Raw genomic sequence first — 13,795 nt, 5'->3', positions numbered from 1 at the left:
AACCATAACACATTATTCTGCATTCTGTTAATGGTTGCCTCAATGAATCGATCGGTATGGATGGCATGCAGATCAAAACTATCCACTGTACCTGACTATATCAGAATAATAAACTGATTCCCCAGTATTTGTGCTATGTTGGCAGCCATTGCTGACGAAGTGGGAGACTGTGGTCATGTGGATAGATCCACCTTCCCAAAGTACAACCAATGTATTTCCTGTTGACAGAGATGTGTCACTAATCCTGTCATTCAGATGAATATTTGAAAATAATTTTTTATATTTGCTGTAGTGACATTCTGGAGAGCAAATCAGTATAAACTCCTCCCTCAGAGCCAAATTTATTTATCCCTGTTAGTGACCACTTAGCACAGAGAATATTACAAACCCGCTCTATCTAAAGGCTGATTTATACTTGTGCATCAAATGTACACCGTAGGTACGGTGTGGCCGTGAACCCTACCCTATACTCTATGCTGAACCCTAAGCCGTAGCCTAACGCGCACCTCTCCCAAAATGTAACTACGCATCGTAGCAACGCAGACCGAACAACTGTGATTGGTCCGCTTGGTAGCATCGCATTTCCTCCTACGCTGCAATAGCTTCTCATTGGGCGACTGAAGGGCAGGGAAGGAACTCTGGCTGCAATGCTTTCCATAAAGCTTTACAGACCTACGAAATTATGGAGGACCCTGTGCTTGACGCCAGGTTGTAGCTAGCTGCTACAGCCTGTTGACTTCCACCTGAAGCTAAAACTCAAATGGTGATTGCCAGTCTCTGAGTATACTGGGCATACACTGATGTGAGATAAATGGTTGGAGAGGATGAACCAAATCGTCAAATCTACCTGCAGACATCCGAAAATATTTGAAGTGCATTTCCTCGTCCATGTCCAGACAAGCACAGAAAATTCACCCTCCTTCGGTTTCAGTCGCCATTGTTTGAAGTTTGAGTTTCTTCGTGTTGAGTTTCAACACGAAGAAATTCAACACAGTGGCATAGAAACCCCTCCGCCAACTAGCGTTTTGGTGGTCAATTGCAGAGCAGCGCAGACAACACCAACGCACAAGTATAAATGCTCACAATGGTGTAGCCCACCTGCGTAGGCTACGGCGTAAACTAGTACACACAAGTATAAATCAGCCTTTAGACCTTTTCACAGTACTGTATGTGTACATATATAAATTTTAAATTGTCCCATTCTCACCTAAAGATTGAATCACTGTGGAGGTTTTCTTACTCTTGTGAGACTAAATTTGTTGTCATGTCTTTCCTGACAAAGGGTGGGGAGGTCACTCTGCTTAGCAGGTGAGACCTGTGGCTGTGAAACAATCTCAAGATCTGGGGCCTCCTCCATGGTGGTTGTAAGAGTCAACTCTGGACCTGCAGGACGTGGTACTGACAGCTCTTCTCTAACAATGGACTCTGGTCTCCTCAACTCCAGATGATGTCAAACGTAACCTCCGCTGTCCAGTTTTGTCCTTAATCTTTCCAATCATCTTCGCTTGTTTAGAAGTGGAACAGCGAAGCTCCTTGCTTGAGCAGTTCTCAATTTATATCAGCTGTTTGTCCTGCATACTCCGTCCAAGATTGGGTTTCAGCAGATGCAGGTGTGAGCGTGAAGGACCACCAGGGACAACATAGCTGGTGAGCTGTTGGTTGTGGAGAGTGCTGCATTGTGACATGCAAGGAGGAAATTGGTGAGCTTCTGATCCAATGTTAGTGTAGTGTGTTCTGCTGACATCGCTCAGAGAGCATTCTTTAGACTCTAGACAAAACTTTCCACCAAGCCACTTGTTCCTGCGTCTTATAATATGTCTTATTGCATTCATTTTCAGGAATGACTGAAACTGTTCTTCAACAAACTGTGCTCCATTGTTACTGACTTAGTGTTCTGGCACACCGGTCTATGTGAAAAGGCTTCTTAACGCATCAACAGTTTGCAATGCTGTAGTGGAGGCTATTGGGAACACTTTGTAGCTGCATCCACTACCATTAAGAAACTTGTGCCCATGACTAGACTGGCAAAATCTACATGAATCTTCTGTCAGGAGAACGCAGGCCATTCCCAGGGATGGAGAGGTGCTGCTCTTGGCAACTTCTGGATGTGTTGGCATCCCACACAATCCATGGCGACCTGCTCGAGTTTCTGATTTATCCCAGGCTGCCAGACAAAGCCTTGAGCCAACACTTTCATGTTGACCGGTATGTAGCTCCTCCAACACTGTTCTCAGCTTGGATGGTATAATCCTCAATCCCCACAGAAGGCAGCCCTGTCAAGGACAAGTTCATCTCAGTGCTGGTAAAAATGGGGTAATTGGAAAGTCTGCTGCACATTCCAGCCATCTTGGGTGGCCATGTAGACCCGAGACAGTGTGGGGTCTTTTCTGGTTTCTTTGCTATAATATGGAGACTTTTGATTTGAAGGAGGGAGAATAAGTCAAGAGGAGTGTCCTCGTTTGTAAATATTTCAGGTATTTCTTTGCCAAGAGTAAATGGGACAATCCATCAGCATTTCCATGATTAGTTGTCCTCTTGAATGCGATATTGTAATTGCGTCCTCCAAGAAACAGAGCCCATCTCTGCATTTGTGCTGCTGCTGTTAGTGGAACCCCCTTCAGTGGATTGAAAATGGACACCAGTGGTTGATGATCGGTAACGAAGATAAACTCTCTCCCATGAAAGTACTGGTTGAAACATTGTACACCTCAAACCAGACTCAAGGCCTACCTGTCAATCTGTGCATAATTTTTCTCTGCAGTGGTAGGGGAAGGTGATGCTAAGGCACGTCCATCACTCATAACATGTGGCATGACTACATCTGTACCACAAGATGAGATGTCACAGGGAAGTTTCACTGGACGATGTGGATCATAAAGTGTGAGTACAGAGTCTGATGTCATCAATTCCTTTGTCTTTTGAAACGCCAACTCACACTGCTTCGTCCATTACCATTTCTTCCTGATCTGCAGAAGTAAGTTCAAGGGGTGGAGTACCGTAACCAGGTTTGGTATAGTAATTGATAAATTCTAAAAAGAATCACAACTATAACACATTCTTTGGCATTGGGACATCCACCACTGCTTGAATTTTCTCAGCAGGCTTGTGTAAAACTGGTCTGTCAATGGTGTGACCACAGTACATGCTTGGTTTAAAAATTCACACTTGTTGCATCGTTCAGAGCAGTGGCAAATTGGAGACCAGAAGCATGAGAAGACATAGTTCACTCAGGTTTGCCAATTGAGTAGAAAAGGCAGTAACTCATGGCAGTTTGGTACTTTGAGCAGCAGCCAATCAATGTTCGGGATTGATTGACAAGAACAAATTGAAGTGAGGCAGGGGCAAGCAGAGCAGCCATTGTTGGAGCGGCCATTCTTGGAGTGGGCAGAGTTAGACTGGGGATTTAGCTCTTTGAGGCTTCAGTCAGAGAAGGAGAAAAAGCTGCAGATAGAGGTTTTTTTCTCCACCACTCCTTCTTTATATTTGATCACTTAGGACAGTAGAGATGCTAGGCAGGATGGTGGAATATTCCTCTTGCGAGATGTGGGAAGGCAAAGAGGCGTCCAGTGTCCCTGACCACTACAACTACAAAAGTGCATCCAGCTGCAGCCTCTAACACTCCACATTAAGGAACCGGAGCTGGAAATGGATGAACTCTGGATCTTTAAGGAGGCTGACAGGACACTTAGAGAGGCAGTTATGCCCAAGGTCCAGGACACAGGAAACTGGGTGACAGTCAGGTAAGGGAAAGCTATTAGGCAGTGCAGAGTACCCCTCAGCAACAGTGGTTACCAGTTTGGATACTGTTGGGGGAACAGTGTTCCCTCTAAGTGTGTGTGTGAGTACCCACACACATCCTTTGCTACTGGCTCACACAGGAATTTAAACTGTGCACAAAAGGTTGTCACCCGCTACCTTGTTGGCATGTTTAGTATATTTCACAATTGCACACAATCACATTTCCTTTTCCAGCTTCTGATGCGAATGGTGTTGACAATGTGGAGTTTGTGATGATTTGCAGACTTTAGAACTGGATTATTTATACTGTTTTATTGAAGAAATTATTGATTCACTATGTTGAATTCCAAAGAAGCAAAGGGCGTGAAGTACAAATGAACTGCTAGTTCATTTAAAGCAGAATGGCTTAATGATCATTTCAAGCAACTTCAATAACATGTGAAAAGATTGATATTATTACACGCTGTCGTATAGTCTGTAAGACTCATTGATGTGTATTATTTTATTTCTTTTAAACAATGAACAACAAACTAGACTTGGTAGTTTATTATCCTTAGAGTAGCTCCAGGGTTACTTCCAATTAAAAATTCAGTGTGCACATGTTATTGTCACTGGGCAAAAAAATGCCCAGTACAAGATTTTTACGCACACTGGTCATTACAAATTAGAGGGAACATTGTTGGGGGAATGGCCCTATGGACGAAAATCACAGATGTCAGGTCTCTGGCACTGAGTCTGTGACTCAGGAGGGAAAGGGGGGGAAGAGACGAGCTGCGTTGATAGGGAATTCATTAGGGGAACAGAAAGGAGGTTCTGTAGATGAGAACAAGATTCCCAGATATTATGTTGCCTCCTGGGTGCCAAGGTCTGGGACTTCTTGGATCGAGTCCTCAGCATTCTTAAGTGGGAGGGCGAAAAGTCAGAGGTTGTGGTCCATGTAGGTACCAATGACGTGGGTGGAAAGAGTGATAAGGTTCTGCAAAATGAGCTCAGGGAGTTAGGTGCCAATGTAAAGGACTGAACCTTCGTGCTGAAAAATGGCAAATGGAATTTAATGCAGACAAGTGCGAGGTCTTGCACTTCGGTGAAGTAGATTTTACACAGTGAATGGTCGGGCACTGAGGAGTGCGGTAGAACAAAGGGATCTGTGAATTCAGGCCCATAATTCATTGACAGTGCCGTCACAAGGAGAAAGCATTGTAAAGAGCGCTTTTGGCGAGTTGCCCTTCATAAATCAAAGTACTGAGTACAGGTGATGGATGTTATGTTGAAGTTGTATAAGACATTGGTGAGGTCTAATTTGGAGTATTATGTGCAGTTCTGGTTACCTAGTACTGGAAAGATGTAAATAAGGTTGAAAGAGTACAGAGAAAATTTGCAAGGCTGTTGCTGGGTCTGGAGGACCTGAGCTATTCCTAAAGATTGAATAGGTTAGGACTTTTTCCATTGGAACCTAGAAAATTCAGAGATTTGATAGAGGTATAAATAAGGTAAATGCGAGCACAGAGGTTGTGTGGGACTACAGCTAGAGGTCATGGGTTAAGGGTGAAAGGTGAAAAGTTTAATGGGAATATGAGGGGAAACTTCACTATGGTGTCAGTGCAGGTGGATTGGAGTACGCAATTTAAATGGTTCAGCATGACTAGATGGGCTATATTGACTCTATGACTCTCTCAAGCTCTGAGCTCATAATCTTCTAATCTTTTTAGAAGATATTTTGGAGATTTTCCTTGTCATCCTCACTGGTAACACTGAGCCAGCTGGTCCATAGCTTTCTGCCAGAGTATAAATGCAGATGCCACTCCAAGCGTTAGCCTGTTATAGTGATAAAGCCCTTTCTGAGTGTTTATGGTGAGAAACACTTCGGATTCTTCTTCCATCACCACCTGATGGTAGGCCTCAGCTAACTCCACTTTGTTGAAGTGTTTTTCTCCAGAAGGGTTTGCAAAGATATCCTCCATCCTGGACAGAGGCTATTGATCTACTTTCAGTACTGGGTTGATGGTGACTTTAAAATCAACACAGATCCTGATAGACTCGTTCTTCTTGGCTACTGGGCTCCACTCAACCTTGGAAAGAATTCCTTCAGCAATCTCACTCACTGGCTACTTTATCACAGATAGTATAAGCAAACGGATGGGCTTTGTGACACTTGGGTGTGACATTTTACTTTAACACTATTTTACCTTTGATATGTTTGAGTCTTCAAATGCCATCCATGGACACTGCTGTGGCATCATCCAGTACCTTTCTTGATTCACTTTTAGTTGGCTTTATTTCGGGGGATGTCGCATGCAAATTGTGGATGGATTTACAATTTGGTTGTAGTTGTCTCAGTCATTCACAGCCCCACAATGCTGTCCCTCCTGGTTTTACCACATACAAGCCCAATGTGTCTTGTTTATTATTGTATTTCACTGTTACAAGTTTCATTCCCACAGGAAGAAGCCAGAGAGTGGTGGTAGAGAATTGCTTCTCCGAGTGGAGGCCTGTGACTAGTGGTGTGCCACGGGGATCAGTTCTGGGTCCATTGTTATTTGTCATCTATATCAATGATCTGGATGATAATGTGGTAAATTGGATCAGCAAGTTTGCTGATGATACAAAGATTGGAGGTGTAGTAGACAGTAAGGAAGGTTTTCAGAGCCTGCAGAGGGAGTTGGACCAGCTGGAAAAATGGGCTGAAAAATGGCAGATGGAGTTTAATACTGACAGGTGTGAGGTATTGCACGTTGGAAGGACAAACCAACGTAAAACATACAGGGTTAATGGTAAGGCACTGAGGAGTGAAGTGGAACAGAGGGTTCTGGGAATACAGATACAAAATTCCCTAAAAGTGTCATCACAGGTAGATAGGGTCGTAAAGAGAGCTTTTGGTACATTGGCCTTTATTAATCGAAGTATTGAGTATAAGAGCTGGAATGTTATGATGAGGTTGTATAAGGCATTGGTGAGGCCGAATCTGGAGTATTGTGTTCAGTTTTGGTCACCGAATTACAGGAAGGATATAAATAAGGTTGAAAGAGTGCAGAGAAGGTTTACAAGGATGTTGCCGGGACTTGAGAAACTCAGTTACAGAGAAAGGTTGAATAGGTTAGGACTTTATTCCCTGGAGCGTGGAAGAATGAGGGGAGATTTGATAGAGGTATATAAAATTATGATGGGTATAGATAGAGTGAATGCAAGCAGGCTTTTTCCACTGAGGCAAGGGGAGAAAAAAAACAGAGGACATGGGTTAAGGGTGAGGGGGGAAAAGGTTAAAGGGAACATTAGGGGGGACTTCTTCACACAGAGAGTGGTGGGAGTATGGAATGAGCTGCTAGATGAGGTGGTAAATGCAGGTTCTTTTGTAACATTTAAGAATAAATTGGACAGATACATGGATGGGAGGTGTATGGAGGGATATGGTCCGTGTGCAGGTCAGTGGGACTAGGCAGAAAATGGTTCGGCACAGCCAAGAGGGGCCAAAAGGCCTGTTTCTGTGCTGTAGTTTCTATGGTTTCTATGGTTTTATGGAGTTATGTTTTCCCCAGTTTAAGTTCTTAGTTGGATATCTGCTGGCTTTGTTTCAGCGTCATGGAAGTGCTATTCAAACTCACTTTGTGTAATGATAGCCGAGCCGGTGTCCAATTCCATTTTAATTAATTTGCTGTTCACTTCTGGTTTCTTGATGGTTTTCACATTGACAAATCTCAAGGCTACACAGTCTTGTGTCACTCTCATTATTATCAGATTTTTCATCAACAGTGTGCAGATGAGTGCTCTTTTTGAAACTGCAATTTTACTTTTTATCTTTTTCTCTTCCTTGGCTGTCCGGTCATTTTGGTGTGCCCGACATGCTCTTTGCATGTGCCGTACTTTGTTGCATTTTCTGCAAGTTCTGCCTTTAAAGCTGCATTGGTCCGATGTATGTGAGCCGTGCCAAAATGGTAGAACAATTTGTTTGTTCAGGTAGGTTTCTGTTTAGACATTGCAATTTTGTCCACACTCACTTTCATTCCTGACTGCAACCCAACTGCATTTCTGGTTGCTGTTTCCATTCATACAGTGATTTCAACTGTTCTTTTAAACATGAGTTGTGTTTAAGTTAGGAGCTGTTTTAGAATGTTTTCTTATAAGATTCCACAAACTAAACAATCTCCCGATGCATCATTAAGCCCATTACTGCATGGACAATATCTTCAAATCAGCTACGTAGCTGAAATGAACTCTCCTTCTTTTTGATTCCACCTATGAAACCTAAAGTATTCTGCAATCAACAAAGGTTTTGGTTCTAAATGTTCCTGCATTAGGTTTCAATAGGTACATTTAATGTCAGAGAAATGTATACAATATACATCCTAAAATTCTTTTTCTTCGCAAACATCCACTAAAACAGAGGAGTGCCCCAAGAACGAACGACAGTTAAATGTTAGAATTCCCAAAGCTCCCCCCTCAACTCCCCCTTCCCATGCACAAGCAGCAGCAAGGCAACGATTCTCCTTCCCCCACCAGCAAAAAAAGCATTGGCACCCCCCACCAAGCACTCAAGCATGCAGCAAAGCATCAATAAAGACACAGACTTGCAGTACCCCAAAGACTACTCATTCACCCGGTAATTCGACATACCACAGGCTCGCTCTCTCCCTAATAAGGGAAAAAGAGATGTCCCCATTTTACAACGAGAGGGGAGACATAACAAATCAACTCGCTGATTTATGGAGTTAAAAGTCTGTTGTGTCGCTTTTTCCAAACTCTGTCCCCAAAGAACTCGGGTCTCTGGGCACACAGCCAGCTCACTGCTTACGATCTTCCATCTCCCGCGACGTATCAGGCGGTGGCACTGGTCTTGAATCCACCTGCCTCCAGAGCCATGAAAATCCGGCACCCTGATGGCGTGCTGGTCTTTCAGGCTGCATCTTTGGCATATTGAAAAGCAGCTGGCTGTGAGGTCCCGAGAGTGGATCCCATTTCTGCAAAGAACCGAAGTCAACGTGTAACTCCAGGTCAGGGTCTTCAAAAGATCCGTGAAAGGGAAAAAAAGAGATATCAAAGATAGAAATAGAGCTGCTTCCGCAGAGCCTAGTAATTTTTAAGCCTCCCTGGTAATTTCTAAGGTAGGGACATGTTCAGCACAACTCTGTGGGCCAAAGGGCCTGTATTGTGCTGTAGGTTTTCTGGTTCTATGTTTCTATGCAAGCAAAGGAATCACCGTTAGGCGCCATCATCCTCCTAAGCTCCGCCTTCATTGCATTCATGATATCAGCAAAGCTCATTTCAGCTGGTTTGGTTGGAGTAATCAAACATCTAAGCAAACAGCATATTTTTCCACCAATTACACTCATCAAAACTGGCACTCACTTTTCATTGGCTGTTTCATTTGTTTCAAAGTACTGCTCAATTCATTCAGTATATATCATCCAGTTATCTGTTGTGCAATCAAATGTGTCTGTCTTTCCAATGTAGCCAGCCATTTCTGCTTTCATTTAATTTATTGTTATCATCTGCTAGTTACAGTTTATGAGCCCATGAATTTCATCCACTTTCATCTATTTTTTGAACTCGACTATCTATCTCTTCCTCCTCCCAAAGAAAAGGAAATGTGCTGTGATTTTTTTAAGTTGAACATCTCACTGCACTTCAACAGGTAGGTAGTCATCTCGGGTTCATTTTAAAACCTACCTGTCACCATTGATATGTTTTATAACTCCAGAAACTTATCGAAAGCAAAACATGGGAGATGCGTGTATGCTTCGTTTTACTTTAGTGAGGTGTTCACATACGATGGGGTAGCATAATGACGTATGCCATTCACGTACTTTCACATTACATGTAATGCATTATGTAAACAAAGAATGCTTCATCAAACAATATATGTTTACAATATTATTGAAATATTACTGAAATATTCAATGCACTATGCCTACTTCCCTCCTCCCTTCAGCTTCTATTTCTCTTGTCACTTTCAAGTATTCTTCAGTCAGCAACAATGTGATGAGGATGTCTAGGTTTACCAGACCACATGCAGTGAGGAAACCCTACCCCACCCACCACTGGCTCTCGGTAGAACCTCCTTCAGCTCTGGTTTGGGATGAGAATCAGCCTGTTAACAGTTCCTATCAAGGAGGGGAGGGCCAGCTGTCTCATGGCTACAGTGACCCCAGGGCCAATCCCGACCTTGGATACTGTCTTGGATTTCGCACTTTCTCCTCTCTCATCCCGGTGGTGTGTGAGTCAGTGGGTTAACCGGCTGCTCTACTTTGTCCCTGCTATGGATCTGTGCAAAAAGAATCAAAAGAGTGTTGCTGGGCATGTGTGAGAGAAAATAAGAGTAATTGCCACCCCCCAACCCAGAAAAGACTGATGGACAAAATGGTCTCCTGGATCACAGGAAGTACTTGAGGGAGGTGTGGATGGTGTGCTGGTGGGAGCAGGACCCCTGGGTCTGGTGTATACATGCCACATGTCACATAGAATTCACAGCCCAGCTCACCCCTCCCTCACCCCCACCACCATTCCCCACCAATTCCAAGCTCACCCATCCCACCACACCCCACCCATATCTCACCCCGTCCCACCACTCCCCACCCACACCTCACCCCCACCACCATTCCCCACCCACAGCACTCTCCACCCACCTCTCACCTCACCCATATCTCACCCCGTCCCACCGCTCCCCACCAACTCCAAGCTCACCCATCCCACCACGCCCCACCTACCTCTCACCCCACCCCACCACTCCCCACCCACATTTCACCCCGTCCCACACCTCACCCCTCACCTCAAACCACTCCACCACTCCCCACCCATATCTCACCCTGTCCCACCACTCCCCACCCACGCCTCAACCCTCACCTCAAACCACTCCCTGCACCTAGATCACACCCACATCTCACTCCACCTTACATCCCCATCCACACCTCACACCCTACCACCACTCCCCACTAGCTCCCACCTCACCCCACCCTCCATCCCCACCCACACCACACCCCATCCCACCACTCCCCACCCATATCTCACCGCATCCCACCACTCCCCAGCCACATTTCACCCCACCCAATCTCTCCTCACTGCACTTCACCCCCGCCACCTTGAACAATTCCCCACAACCATCTCACTCCATCCAATCCCAGCCTCACCACACCCCACCCTGCCTCACTCCATCCAATCCCATCCCCATGCTCACCCCAAATCCCTTCACACCTACCTCCCTAGCCCTGCTCAACACACTCTTCTCCACCACCTGGAGCACAACGGGAGAGGTCTGATGAGACTGGGAGGCTGTTGCAGGTACCCACTGTACTGACAGAGACCCTGTGAGCCAGCAAAACTTTCCATCCCAAATCCCAACTAACAGCCCTCTCCTTACTGCGCCCCCAGGTCGAGGAAGTGATGAAGACATCGCTGGCTGGAGTCATGCAGCGGGCACTAGCAGCCTGTCCCCAGGTCTCCAGAGATCAGTGGGCTCTAGGCTGGCCTGGCCAGGTCGTGTTGGCATGCAGCATCGTATACTGGACCACAGCTGTCTCACAGGTGGGTATTGGTTGCTACTGGCAGAGCAAGACCCCACGGGCTCCTTCGGGCAATGCGTGGTCTCGAGGAGTGATCAGGCCCTGACTCTGTGATTGTGTGAGGTCCCTGGGCCCCACAGGCTCCTTCGGGCAATACATGGTCTTGAGGAGTGATCAGGTCCCGACTCTGCAATTGTGTGAGGACCTTGAGGCACTGAATGGGAAGATGAACTGAGTCAGTCTGTTAGGTGAGTGGGTGGTCTGCAGCATGGTTCAACTCCGATTTTCTTGCAGGCGATCACCCAGAATGAGCTGAAAGGCTTCCTGAAGAAAAGCAATGAACAAATTGAAGACATTGTTGCTCTGGTGAGGGGCAAGCTGACTAAAATGGCTCGAATTACTCTGGCTGCACTCATCACCATCGATGTTCACGGTGGGTGAAGTGTTCTGTTGTTAAATTACACTGACCTCACTTCTAATGCCTGAACATTTCTGGAAGGGAATGTCAGTCTGCTGATTACCGTCACTGACACATGCTGCCTGCTAGATGAACATCCTGACTGTATAAAATGTGTTTCTGCACTCCCACCTGCTGCCCTTTCTCCACCAAGAATTCTCCCCTCCTGTGCGATCATGATAGAATGTCTACCACAGTCTGCAGCTGGATGATGCTTCAGTTTGCAGCTGGATTATGGGGCAGTCAGCAGCTGGATGGTGCAGTAGTTTGCAGCTGGCTTGTGGAATGGTTTGCAACTGGAATTTTGTGAAAGCATTTGCAGCTGGATTGTGGAGCAGTTTGCAGCTGGACTGCAGTAGTCTGCAGCTGGATTGTGGTACATTTTGCAGCTGGATTGTGCGGTAGTTTAGCTGGATGGTAGAGTGATTTACAGCTGGATGGTGCAGTAGTTTGCAGCTGGCTTGTGGAATGGTTTGCAACTGGAATTTTGTGAAAGCATTTGCAGCTGGATTGTGGAGCAGTTTGCAGCTGGACTGCAGTAGTTTGCAGCTGGATTGTGGTACATTTTGCAGCTGGATTGTGCAGTAGTTTAGCTGGATGGTAGAGTGATTTACAGCTGGATTGTGCAGTAGTTTGCAGCTGGATTGTGGAGTAGTTTGCAGCTGGACTGTACAGTAGTATGTGGCTGAAATTTTGTGGAAGACTTTGTAGCTGGATTGTGCAGTAGTTCAGCTGGATGGTAGTGATTTACAGCTGGATTGTGCAATAGTTTGCAGCTGGATTGTGCAGTAGTTTGCAGCTGGATTGTGCAGTAGTTTAGCTGGATGGTAGAGTGATTTACAGCTGGATTGTGCAGTAGTTTACAGCTGGATTTTGGAGTAGTTTGCAGCTGGACTGTACAGTAGTATGTGGCTGAAATTTTGTGAAAGAGTTTGTAGCTGGATTGTGCAGTAGTTCAGCTGGATGGTAGTGATTTACAGCTGGATTGTGCAGTAGTTAGCAGCTGGATTGTGGAGTACTTTGCTTCTGGATTGTGCAGTAGTTTGCAGCTGGAATGTGGAATGGTGTGCAGCAGGATTGTAGAGCAGCTTGCAGCTGGATTGTGGGGTAATTTGCAGCCTGATTGTGGTGTCGTTTGTGACTGGATTGTGGCAGATTTTGCAGCTGGATTGTGGGGTTGATTGAAGCTGTATTCAGCTGGAATGTGGCAAATTTGCACTGGATTTTGGTGTGGTTTGCAGCTGGATTGCCGTGCGGATCGCAGCTGCTTGAAACTGGGCACAGTTTGCAACTGGATTGCTGACTGCATTTGAAACAGAAACTTTAGGACAAAATGCTGTTTGCCTTATTTTACCCGGACCACTGCAGATCTAAAAACACTGAGAAAGCCATTTAACTATGCGCAATATACTTTATATCTTCAAAACAATTACCCATATTTGTGCCATTTGGAATCATTTCTACATTGGAGAATACTTCAGCCCTAATCAAATGGCAGCCTCTGTGGCATCAGCTTTGCCGACAATGAAAGGATCCAACCATGAACAGGTGATTGTGTGAAAACTCAATCCACCAGTTTAATTTGGTTGGAAAGGGGTAACTATGGTAACTGTGATGAGTCAGACTGCTATCGACAGGTGTCTGACAGAATCTTTGCACAAAATAGAAGTCGGAGTTTCACTGTTGCGAATGCAATTGGATTTTTAACTGGACACTCTTGATTAACCAGGTTAATTGGATTGATTAGTAATAGTTAAAATGCAATCAAACAACAAACAATTAGTCATATTCTGTAGGAGTGACTAATATTTACAGATTAGAAATAAACAAATGTTTATCTGAAGTTTTTGATACATGAGCTGTGGCAATAATTAATAGGTAAACAAGTTAGCAGCATTTTATTTTGAGATTCAGCATGGTAACAGACACTTCCAGTCCAACAAGCCTGCACCTCCCAAAAGAGCCCATGTGACCAATTAACCCGTTTGATTGGGGCACGACTGCGCAAGCGCGTGGACGTCAGCCAGCGGGAATAGTGAGAAGAGTTTAAAAGGAGACACCTTACAGTAGCGGTCCCCAACCACCAGGCCACGAGGAAACGATATGATTT

At 45.1% G+C, this 13,795-nt stretch overlaps 1 protein-coding gene across 1 annotated transcript in view; it reads left to right on the top strand.

Moving 5' to 3' along the window:
- The window catches only part of LOC134359584 (dynein axonemal heavy chain 3-like), a 542,314-nt gene that overhangs the window by 115,176 nt on the left and 413,343 nt on the right, over positions 1-13,795 (top strand). The window contains exons 20-21 of the mRNA XM_063073083.1: positions 11,098-11,250; positions 11,523-11,661. Of these exons, the coding sequence (XP_062929153.1) occupies positions 11,098-11,250; positions 11,523-11,661 (292 nt within the window). The remainder of the gene's footprint in view (positions 1-11,097; positions 11,251-11,522; positions 11,662-13,795) is intronic.

This window comes from Mobula hypostoma, chromosome 20 (assembly GCF_963921235.1).
Source record: "Mobula hypostoma chromosome 20, sMobHyp1.1, whole genome shotgun sequence".
NCBI lineage: Eukaryota > Metazoa > Chordata > Chondrichthyes > Myliobatiformes > Myliobatidae > Mobula > Mobula hypostoma.
The sequence above is the reverse complement of the archived record's forward strand: the minus strand, read 5'-3'. Positions and strand labels throughout refer to the sequence as shown.